This window comes from Poecilia formosa, unplaced genomic scaffold (assembly GCF_000485575.1).
Source record: "Poecilia formosa unplaced genomic scaffold, Poecilia_formosa-5.1.2 Scaffold144, whole genome shotgun sequence".
Classification (NCBI taxonomy): domain Eukaryota; kingdom Metazoa; phylum Chordata; class Actinopteri; order Cyprinodontiformes; family Poeciliidae; genus Poecilia; species Poecilia formosa.
This window is the reverse complement of record NW_006800083.1, coordinates 66,626-78,836: the sequence shown is the minus strand read 5'-3', so window position 1 is coordinate 78,836 and position 12,211 is coordinate 66,626. Positions and strand designations below refer to the sequence as shown.

At 38.3% G+C, this 12,211-nt stretch overlaps 1 protein-coding gene across 2 annotated transcripts in view; it reads left to right on the top strand.

Moving 5' to 3' along the window:
* The window catches only part of gucy1a2 (guanylate cyclase 1, soluble, alpha 2), a 44,290-nt gene that overhangs the window by 10,329 nt on the left and 21,750 nt on the right, over positions 1–12,211 (top strand). For both annotated transcript variants that reach the window (XM_016676930.1, XM_007563015.2), the window contains exons 3-4: positions 770–894; positions 2,682–3,592. In XM_016676930.1, the coding sequence (XP_016532416.1) occupies positions 770–894; positions 2,682–3,592 (1,036 nt within the window). The remainder of the gene's footprint in view (positions 1–769; positions 895–2,681; positions 3,593–12,211) is intronic.

Here is a 12,211-nt window from a genome sequence, read left to right as displayed (position 1 = left end):
AGAGAAGCTTCATATGACACGTACTGCATAAAGATGCAGAAATGCTGCAGCTGGTCTTCCGTATCTCACACTCTGGCCTCGGTCGGTGTAACTTCTGTGCTTCGGAGCATCTTAATGTGGAAAAACAAATACAGCTCCTTGAAAAAAGTGTTTACCCCTTTACAAATTTCTTTTGCTCTGGCTTTTTTTGTCATTGAGATAATCGGACAAATGTTAACATCAGACAAATATAAATGTGAGTAAAAACAAGAAGCAGTTGTCAAACAGAGGTTTCAATAATTAAGGGGAAAATCAACCCAAACCCACCTGACTCTATATGAATTTATCCAGGTTGTCTTTGTCTAATGCTAACATTTGCTTGATGATCCAAAACGTGTAAGTGTGACAGGAAAGCAAAACCGGATAAAAATCCATAAAGGAGTAAGTACTTTTTCACAACACTGTTTCTGCAACATTATATCTTTTAACTCTTTTACTAGTCAGGGTTTTTTAAAATTATGAGTGCATCCAAATATACTCTTAATCCCAGCTCACAACCACCAGCAGAGGAACTCTACCATCACATTTACACCACATGTGCATTTTGCATGATGTTTTCTTTTCCCCTCTCTGCTCTACTCAGATGTCACTCCAAATGTATTCATCTTAGATGAGAAAAACTTCACTTTTCATCAGTTTCAGCACCATGTTGGGTTTTTCTTTTCTTTTTTTCTCTACTGATTCCAGGATTTGATTATACATTTGCTTGTTTGCTTTGTGTGACTCACAGGTGCCAGGATGTTGGAGGTGGTGAAAGGCAGCGTGAAAACAAAGAGGAGAAGTGCCCATTTCTTGAAAACTCCGGCTCAGAGGAAGATGTCCTACAGATTCTACAGTACATGGCCACAATATTGGGTAGGCATGTAATGTGAGACAAAAAACACTGTTTTGAGCTAGATAATTAGAAATAAAGGATATAAAAAGGAAGGTTTTATACAAATAATCTAGCCTCATTTCTATTTTGTGTGTTGCTTTCACACTTTTGTTCTGCGTCTCGGTTGCTTCAAATTTAATATCTGTATCGTAAATTGATGGGTGAGCACAACATGTACAATGTCCCCTCTCCCTATACTTAAATTTATTATTTCCATTTGTTTGGTCACACACCAAAGCCCTTATCAGAAACCTTGCTGTTTTTATGCATTGTAGCACATTTCATGAAAATAGGAAATACTAGGTATTTTGACCTAAGTGGAGTAACTATTATGTTACTGTTTATGCATAGAAGCACACATGTGCGTGTACTCAGACTATCTTTTACTCTCTGGGGAAGGTTGTTCTGTCTCTAAGGCCCAACATGAAAATAACTCGAATTTATTCCTAGGGGAAAGCTTGGCTTTTTTAGGGGCATCTAATTTACTTTCACCCCTGAATGAAAACAGACAGCTGGGTACCGTAATTGAATCTTTTTAAATTCATTAAAAAAAACTAAAAAAAAAAAAACTCAGTCAATTTAAAATCCAGTGATTTGAAATGGAAGCAATTTATCAGCCACGTGCTTTAATACGGTCATTTGTCTGGGATCAATAACTTGCTTGAATTTCCAATAATTATCAAGATTCACTTTGCAAATGGAGGCCATCACATTCTTGGGCCCGGCTGTACTATTACTTTTTAAACTGGTATTTTGCTGAAACAAATAGGCCGAAGCTTCTTCAATAACAACTTTAAAAAATGTCCTTCTTATTGTGGATTTCTGCTTCTTATATTTGAAGTTTACCAGAGACATAATGTTGGGTATGCATAATGTAGTCCTCATTGTTTCTTGAAATCTTGTTTTTCAGGATCTTTTTGCAGCAGTTGGTAAAAAGACAAAAGCACCTTCAGCGGATTTGTTTGTGTTTCTTTTAAAGCTGTTTCCAAAAATAGATCAATAGACATAATTTCACATGTAAACCATTACACCATCGCTACCGAAATATATTTGACTTCAGTAGTCAATTATTTAAAATGCTGTTTCTTGTTCCTCTAACATGATCCTTCTCTGCGTCGGTGAAGTACGACTGACTCCCTTGCAGCGATTTAGCTGTCATTTTTTCTTTTGATGCTATTTATTTTAGTCTACTTTGCAGCGTTTTAGAGGTCTTCAGCGTCTTACGTTAGAAGCACCCCAGCCTCTGTAAAACTGCGTTAATGTTGAAATTTCTATATTTGATGTCAGTGTGCTATGATTCTGCATGATTATATCATTTTATATTAAAATTCATGTTTATTTTTCCTGTAATCCTTTAATCCTGTTTATTTCTGATATTATTTAGTCAGTAGGCACATGATCTTTCTATCCTATCAATATTCATTATTTTAGCAAAGCTTTGATGCTTGATTAGGCTTGCGACTTATGGTCGATTTTCTTAAAATAATTTTAATTTCATTCATTTTTGTGTAAACAAACGATTGAAGAGCTGAAACACCAAGGTTCACGGCAGATGCATAAGAGAAAACAAACATGTAACAATTTAGCATATTTTCTTATTTAAAAAATAATAATATATATGTCACGTCACCCTTGATTTTGTTTCGTGCTTTCACTTGATTCTCTGCATGTGGGCACTAAAGGTCGTCTACGGCATTAATTTGTGTGCAAAGTTCATTCTGCAGAGCCGCCTTGCTGACGCTGACGTTTTGCATCCATTTTCTCACAGGAGTTCCTTTCTGCGAACTGCGAGAGCATTTTGGTGAGGAGTTCTTTGGCCTTTGCTTCGAAGAGAATGAGCGCGTTCTGCGGGCTGTAGGCGGCAACCTTCAGGATTTCTTTAATGGTTTTGACGCCATTTTAGAACACATTCGCACCTCCACGGGGCGCCGAGCCTCCTCCGAGAGCCCTTCCTTTCAGTGCAAGGACCCCCGCGAAGAGGAGAAAGGTAGAGGGAAATTGGAGAAGCTTGGAAACCGTGGCAGCAGAGACGGAAGAGGGAAAGTGTTGTTTCTTCATTGCTTTAACCCTGCACCCGTCGTGGGATTAGTTATGCCAGGTCTGATTAGAGCTGTCGCCAGGCGGATCTTTCATTCAGAGGTTGAAGTGGAAGAGGTGCCACCTCTAACTCCTCTGTTGCCAAACGAAGACACAGAACATACAGATTGTGATTCTACAACACCCACTCCCACTGCGTCCCCCACTGCCTCGCCCTCCTCATCTCCGTCCCCTCCATCTCTTTTTCCAACCTCTGCCCCCACAGTTTGTCTATCCTTCTTACTCCAAGAGACTTGCCCTTCTCCTCTCTCTTCCATCCCGATTTCGGCATCTGTGAGCACCAGCCGTCCCCCACTCCAGCTATCAACTAACCCCAGTGATCTTCGCATCTCCCTGGCTACGTTTTGCCGTGCCTTCCCGTTTCACCTGGTCCTGGGGCATCGGATGGAGCTCCTGCAGCTTGGAGAAGGACTTAGGAAACAGGCTCGGATTGAGCCTCACCGGATCCTTTCATTTAGGGACTGTTTTGAGATTGTCTCACCCAAGATGGATCCCTCTTTCCAGGGCATACTGCTGAGACTCGCATCCCCATTTACTATCCGCACCAAGCCCGACCCCATGCAGGCTGGCACCAAGGAAAAGGTAAAGTCATAATGATAATCACCACTGTTTTCAGTAGTTGGGAATGATCCATACGCTTGCAATGTTTAAATTGTGTAAACCTTAAGAGTTTCTTTCACTTGAGCTAAGAAGTAGGGTCAAACTTCTGAAAAAGAGGCGCACACCATAATCCCCTTTGGACTAAACCTTATGCTTTACACAGCGCAGTCTGCCTTCTTGACTGACAGCAGGTCTTCCATATTACCTGTATGAAATCTACTTAAGTTCAGATTTGTAAATGTTTCTGCCATATCAGTAAGACTTTTTCTATGTGTGCATCCACTGCTGATCTTAAATCCATGGTAACCTATGTAGAGGGGACTTTGTAGAAAACACATATTGTAGAAAATGCAGACTTGTTTAATAATAAAATAGGTAACACTGAGTTATCTTTACTCAGAAAGACCAATGTAATGTAGATATTCTCTTACCAGTGCAGCTTGTTCACTGACTGGTTTGCTTTTTTAGTGTAGTGTCAGACCAGCTGGTGACCGGTCAAGTTAAAAACCAGATCCGCTCACCAGTCAATTGATTGGTCCATGCCAAGCAAGGACCTTTATCTGACATTCTTCCTGTGCTTCAAGGGAAACACAGCTCTGCCTACACACCGCACTTTCAGGTCCATGTTCTGCACCCTTGGCAGAGGTTTCTCTTCACACCCTCTCTCATATTTCATGCTCTAAGAGCAAATCTTCACCTGAAACACCTTCTTTGTAAAGGAAATGTGTGAGCAGTAGCTGCGCCAAAAGTACAGACCGTCTCTGGTGTTCAAGTATTCAAAGCAGCTACGCTGTCTGGAACCTAAGATTTATGATTTCTGCTAGATGAAAGCCCAGTCCACTTTTGATGACCAAAGCGGTGGATAAGATGTTGTCACAAACTTTCTGCACCTCAAAGCCAAAAAATATGCCATCTCTGCTCTGTTTTATCTCTCAGGTGAAACATTATCCTCAACTAAATATGTGCGAGAAGGCCACACTTTGTTACAAATTTCTTCACTGAGTACACTTTGTCCTATGTCTAGCCAGATTTCAGCATCCGAAGAATGACTATGAGTGTTATTTGAAGTAAACAAAATGTTAGCACTGAGCTTACAGAAATTAAGAAAAGTCTAACACCACTTTTGGGGGAGGTAGCGCCCGAATGAAATGTCATCACGACACTCTCGAAACCTGCAGATCTTTTTTCACAAGAGGAGTGAAGATTGAATTGCTTCCAATTTGCCTGAAAAACAAATCAATTGGAGCTTTGTGCTATATCCTGCTCTTTATCGATTGGTTGGTCTCCGCAGGATGTCTGTGACACAACCAAACACCTCGACACAGAACAGCACTGACAGAGAGGAGACGGGTCGGTCTAGCTCTAGGTTTTTATTTTTTTCCTAAGTTAGATGGTAAGCTTCTCAATGCAATGTCTGAATACTGCTATGTACTGGTAGTCTTTCCGTAATTTATATGATATTTGTACGACTCAGGTTTCATTTTTTAAAGTCTGTTTTGACTCCCAGTTGACGCATAAAAGTCAAATTTGCTTAATGTTAAAAATCCTTTCGTTTGTACAAACACTTACATAAGTATTCACACCCTTTAGTCCTTATCACATTTTATGTTACAACACACCTATTTCCTTTTTATGAAGATTTTTGCTACAGACCAACACAGTGATGCATGATTTGGATTCATTCCCCATTGGTCAAAACTTTGTAGCAACACTTTTCACTATACTTTTGCCAACCCCTCTGTCCCTGTTGAAGAATAAATCCCTACAGCATGATGCTGCCACCACCATATTTCACTGTGGGGTGGTGATTTCCCATCAATCTGCAGTGATTTCCAACCAATATAGCATTTTGCTGTATGGTTAGAACATCTTCTTTTGCATGTTTGCTGAACTCCCTTCATGCCTTGCAGCAAATAAAAAAAGTGACTTCTTAAGGCAAATAGTTACGTGAGATTTTATTTAGTGTTTTAAAGTAAAGCGAACTCAATAACTTCAAGTCACACTTTTCAAATTTTTACTTTGTAAAAATATTTTAAAAACATGTAGCATTTTCTTTCCATTGCACAGTTTATGTGGAACTTGGTGTTGGTCACATAAAATCACATTGAAATACATTAAAACTTTATTATGGCTAAAAGTGTATATAATCATCTTAAGTGAATATTGCAACCTGTACGTTCTCTTTGCCTTTATTTCACACAGTCTGGACTCTCTCTTTGAAACAGGACTGCGCTTAAACCGCCGTTTGTTTGTGGAGCAGGAGGGGAGGCATAGCTTTCCGTATTCCTTTCACTGTGAGTCCTGTGTCACCTGGAATGGGAAGCAGAAGAAAAAAAGAGATAGAGAGCCAGGGTAGAATTGGTTGACATTTTTAAGAGAAAAGGCAGAGAGAGATAGCCACAGGCCAGAGGAAGGAGGCCACACTCCTCTTGCGCAGCACTGGAGGTGTGTGTTTGAGTGACCTGCGGTGGCTTTTCAGTTTGACTTCTTTCCTCTCTTCACCTGAAGATATTTGCTGTGCAGGAGATATTTAGAGCCCCTCAGAAATGGGCAAATTGCATCTCTGGCTGTCTCTTTGCTCTCTGTGTGAACAGGGTGGCCACCACATAAGGGAGGGTTCAGAGGTTGTACAGTCAAAAGCTCTCCTCCAAGCTCTGCATGATATCGTATGTCGTGTTATTTTTTTTTTTTCCACATCACATCTCAATAGTTTGTCAGGCATAAAGAAAACAAGATGTAACTTTTAGTATTTTAACATTTCTCTTTCACTTCCAGTCAACATTATTATTATTTTTTTTTGTAATTTCACCAAGACAGAATCAGTGAATCATGGAACACCTACATGGTGAGGATTTTCCTGCAAATACCTCGGCGTTCCCAGGCTCTGTAGTGTCAGAGGGTCAATTGTCTGTCTAAGATGAGTCAGTTCAACTACAAGTGAATAATGTGTGCGCGGTGTTTGATGCCAGTTGGAGCCTGCACTAACTTTTAGCTGCAGAGTACTAACTCTGCTCTTTTCCATAACATTAGCCCTATACTGTTCATGAACTACATGAAATTTTTGGTTTATAAAGTGCTGTGTTGTAAAAATAATTGATCTGCAATAGATTTCTTACGTTTCAGTTATCATTTAAAGATTCAATCTTTAGGTGTTGATTTAGGCCAAAGGACAAACGGTACAGGTTTGGAAACCCAACCTACAGTGATGTAGGTAGGGACTACATAATGTGGTGTGTAATGCTGCATTATGTAATAACACCGAGATAAATAATACTGTAATAAAAATGGGTTGTAAAATGTAGTAAGACATCATTAAAACTGCATTATGTAACAATAGAAGTAAAATGCAATAAAATCCTTGAATGCATTTTGAATCATTTTGCCTTGAATGACATGTAGGTTAATACCAGGGGTTCTAGCTTTGAGTCCGAAAAGGCAACTAAATGATTATAAAGTTGGTACTTATTGACCAAACTATCAATTTAAATAGAGCATAGGCTCTACAACATGGTTATTATTAGAAGAATTATAATTAGGATGAACACAAACAGTTTGGGATTGTTTATTACACAATGCATCATGCATAAAAACGAGCTAATGCCACATTTTGTAGTAATCAGTGCAAAATGTAATGATGTAATTACATATGTGTCAGACAGCATTGCAAATGTGTTCAATGATTTCATTGCATTTTGTGTTGATTATTACATAATCCGGTTTTTATTATGTTTTATTACATTTTGAAGCCAGATTTTATTACATTATCACATATTGTGGCATTATTACATAATGCAAGGTGCACTAGATTTGATGAGAAAGACTTTCAATTAGAGTCTGACTTGGTGCAAAAAATAGGACAAGAGTTGGACTTGCCCCCCAAAGACTTGACTTAGAAATATATTTCAAGAACCAGTTGAATAAAACCTGTCTGGCAACATGAAGTGAGCTAAAAACAATCCCAAAAAGCAATGTGTATATGATCAAGATCTAAAGAAATTCTCCAATAGATGAAAAACAAAGCCATTACCCTCTGTCAGTCTTATATAAAGCTAACACAGCATTTCAGAAAGTGAACGTCATATCGACACCAAACATGGTGGTTTTAACGTAAAGGTTTGATGCTCCTTTGTTGTTTCAGGATCTAGACGACTTGCAGTTACCTTTGCCTGGTGGTAAAAGTTGTGAACAGAAGCAAACAGAAGGACATGGGCAAAGATATTTCAATATAATAGACTGAGAAGTAGAAAATAGAGAAAAATGACTGAGTCTGCACTGTAACTGCCTTTATCTAACAAATGCAATTGTAGCCCTGAAAGAGGTTTGCTTGTTTGCGTCATCTCTGCACCTGCATGTCTCGGACAAAGAAAATGTTGATGTCAGCAGTGTCCATCTTTGATCTGAGGTAGATAAATTGCTGCTGTTTGTTCAGAGCAGCATGCTTTGAAAATCATTTCTCTCTTTCTGTTGTATTTAGTCGAAAATACAAGGAAGCATGAGAAAAGTCAGAAGGACTACAAGAAGATGTTATATTTGTTAAGCACATTAGTAATATTAATTGCTTTCAGCCGTGTTGCTTTGTTTCTCCTGGACCATGCATAGAAAATATTAAGCTTAAAGAAAGAATATATTTTTCTTCTGCGTTCCCTGTGGCACATCCAAGAAAGATCAACAAAAAATGCAATAAATAAAAAGAAATTTAAAATTCAAGGAGAGATTATAAAGCATATGAAATGTCAGAAAATGAACAAACACATAATAATACAATAATCCAAAGCTGCAAAAGGAGTTTGAGGATGTGATGCATGTTTTTTATCAGGTGATGACAATGATCAGTTTCCATTAAACCAACATTAAAACAAAATATAATGCCATTTGTAAATATATTTCTTTGCATATTAATTGAATAAAATCGCAGTCAAAATTATTTTTCATGTAGAAACAGGATCATTTTGAGGGGAACTCTTTCAGATTTAAATCAACACTTTGTAATTTGGCAAAGACAAAGTAAAAAATATTTTGTAGTTTTTAACATTTTTTTTACATGTATTTTTTGTGTTAGTATATCAAAGGCAGGTAGGGCAAATAATGCTAATGTTAAGAATACTTTAGCTGATGTCATGATAACCACTGTGCTGATGGGATCCCTTTCATGTGTGTTTTTTTTCTGCATAAACAAAGTGTACATGAGCTTGTGTGTTTTCCGTGTACAGCAGGATTTAAAGCAGAGAGTGGTATGTAAGGGAATTGCACACTGAAGTCTGACAAGACCAAAACAGCTTTGCGTGTATGCGTGTGTGTTTGTGTGTGTAAAAGGCTGACTCATTGACTGTTTGCTGCTCAGTGCCTGTTCATACGAATGAGTCTGTTGACATCTCCCAGAATCTTCTTAGAAAAAGGAATGCATTAGGTCTATGTTCCACCTCCAGCTTTCCTTCTCTCCTCCCCTCCCCTGCTGTCCCTTATTTCTGTTTATCAAGTACAGTGTGTTTCGTTCTCCTCATCCCTGTCTGTTCTTTCTGTGTCCTTGCATCTCATTCTCCTTCTCTGACTACTTCCATCTCTCGCCTTCCCAGATTTTTTTTCATGCTCTCCCATTTTCTTTTGTCTTTCCGCATTGCCAAGCGAAAAAAGCAATCCGAATCGGAGCGTTTTAAACATTCATGCATGCAGAATGTGAACCCATCAAGATTGAGAGATGTGTTATCTGAGTATTGGCCCCACTGGCTGCGCTTTACTGATCGCAGTTTTGTCTTGTGTCAGTAGAGCTGAATTAGTTGTTTTAACTACCGAAAATTTTAGACATACTGGTGCAGAACAACCTGGGAAAAAATGTTTTGATGACTCAGCAGAGCCCTTGAGATGAGACACAGCTAATTTGTTGCAATCTGTTTCAAAGATAACATGACTTGAAGGCTACATCCTGACCTTTCATCTTATTGCATATTTATATGTTTTCATGTAGATGAAACCCAGCAACCATTTTTTTTTCATAATAAGTTGTTGAACACACTTTTTTCTGTAAATCTACACCAGATGTTGGTGAGCATCCAAGTAATCTCCACATAAAAAGATAGCCAAATGAATGTTTCTATATTTAATTTATTGTAGTAATAGATTGTAGCTAGATTAAATAGAGACACTAGCCACATGCATCGTTCAGGTGGGATTTTATATAAGTTTTTACAGAAATTTTGAAAGTACAGTGGTTCTGTTTTGTTTTGTTTTGTTTTTTTACACTTCTCTACGCTTTCACCATATTAATTTTCTTGTCAAAAATGTCCTGGTACATTTCTCCCTGTATTCTTCCATGATTTATATGGAAAAATAAGCCTGCCAGGTCTGAGTGCTGAAAAACTGCCCCCCACACATTGTGATGTTTCCACCTCTACACCTAAACATTGGTGTGGTATTTTTGGGTTGATTTAAAGTGACATTCCTCTTATTTTGTATCATCTGAGCAGACTATACGCACAGTATTTCAAAGACTCAAATGTTCTGCATTAAAGGTTAAGTTAGTTTCAGTAAACCTTTTCTTCAGCAGTGGAGTCTTGCAGAGTAAAAGGAGGTCATTGCTCAAAATTAAGATCAAATCCTATACTTTTAATTTCCTGATTAAGACCCTAGGAAACTCACTGGAACATTTACAGTTTTTATAAATATTTCTGTATAATCTGTCAGTATGTTTTGCGACGATAAGGCTGTATATATCTAGGTACATCTTGCTTTACCCATCATGACATTCCATCATGACGGGCCATGGTAATAAGAAAGCTCTTTTTAGACAATTGGTTAGGACTACCAGCTGCTACTACTGTGTAATGATAGGAGGAAGTATAGCTTTCTAAATGCTGACAGGTTCCAGCTATATTCTTGGTTTCTGTGCCTTTTTGCTATTTATTTTCTTAACTTGCATCTACGTTTTGTCATTCCACTTTAGTAGAGTAACTTTTAGACTTGCTTTGCTGTATTTCTTTGCATATATGCATCACCTGGGTTGTTGTTGAATTTTGAATAATAGCCCATCAGATCTATATTTACTGATAAACATGTCGACACCTTATGTGTCACTTTGCTTTTATTACTTCCGTCTTTCTTTTTATATTTATCAACCCCATTTTCCGTCTTTTCCACCTCCTTGTGTAGTTTTTTTGCACTGCTGTGTCTTTTCTCTCCCATCTCACAGTTGACTTACTTCCTCTTTCTCTGTGCTGTCATGACAAACGCAGGCAGAAGTAGAAAAGAGTGTCGAGTTAAACAGAGACGCACAACTAGGCCAACACAACTGCCTCCAGGGATGCGCGTATATATCTATGTGTGTGTGTGTGTGTGTGTGTTTGTGTGCATCTGTGAATGTGCAAAGTTTGCAACACAGTAAGCTATGAAATGGGAACCAGAGAGAAATAGACACCTGTTGCTTAGAGGAAGGTCGGGAGACACTGGCATAATTAGGCCTACTGTAAATAAATAAAACAGCGATCAAAAGAGGGAAAATAGATCCTGTGCTCTGTAAGAGAATCAGACAAAGAAAATAGCACATCAGTAAAAAGCAAGCAATTGAACAGTGACAAATCACAACAATCCTGTAGCGGTTCATTGGGGAGGCTACGACTTTCCGGCAGGATCTTGCTGCGAAGCAGGATGCCATCCTTACATTATTAATTATTAAAATTAATAATTGATTATATTGCGTGACAAAAACACTTTCTTGACTTGAAGATTAGTCTTACAAATGTTGCTAGATATGTTTTTAACATCAAAAAAGGAAAGACAATTGGGATTAAAAGTTTTATTGAGGATGGCAACTTGCAAGTCTTTAGTGTGCAAATGTCACGTCAGTGTGGAAACTGACATGACATTTCTGAATTATCATTTATAAACACATGTGTTGCATTTAAACGAGTATTTTGGATACCGTAGAAACATTTTTTATTAAGTTTCTGGAACTGAACAACACTAGGCATATTTAAAATCCTGTAGCAACTTCTATTTTAGAAGGGAATATTTGAATCACAAAACTACAAATAAAAAATACCCACATCCTAGACAAGTAATCAGCAAGTGCAAATTGAAAGACCACGCAGTCCACTGTTAGAATAACTTCTAAGTACAGAAAACCATTTGAACTTGTTTATTACACAAAATTTCCCCCTCGAGCTAAGAACATCCAACTCGCTTCAGTAGTTAGAAGCGCGCCACATGAGGCTTAACCAAGGAAAACCACCTTCAAAATGTTGAGTAATGATGTTCTGCTTTTAAACAGGGTGGTGCCTGTTTCCAGTGGTGGTTGGGTGAGAGGTAGGTTACCTCCTGCACAGATTACCAGTCCAGCAGCTGAGAGATGATGCACACACTCATACCTAAGGACTATGTGGAGAGACCAATTAACAGTCATGTTTTTGTTTGACATGAGCACATCTCAACCAAACATGTCCTCCCTTCATTGGCCTCCTGTAGAATCTTCAGGATTAATTTCATGTTGTCTTGTAAATGCCTTGCATATTTAGCCTCATCTTCCTTTGCAGGTCGTTAGATCAGCCAGCTGCTCTTAGTTATCCCAGAATGTGACAGAAACTCAGAGGAAATCAAGCCTCTCTGTTGTGG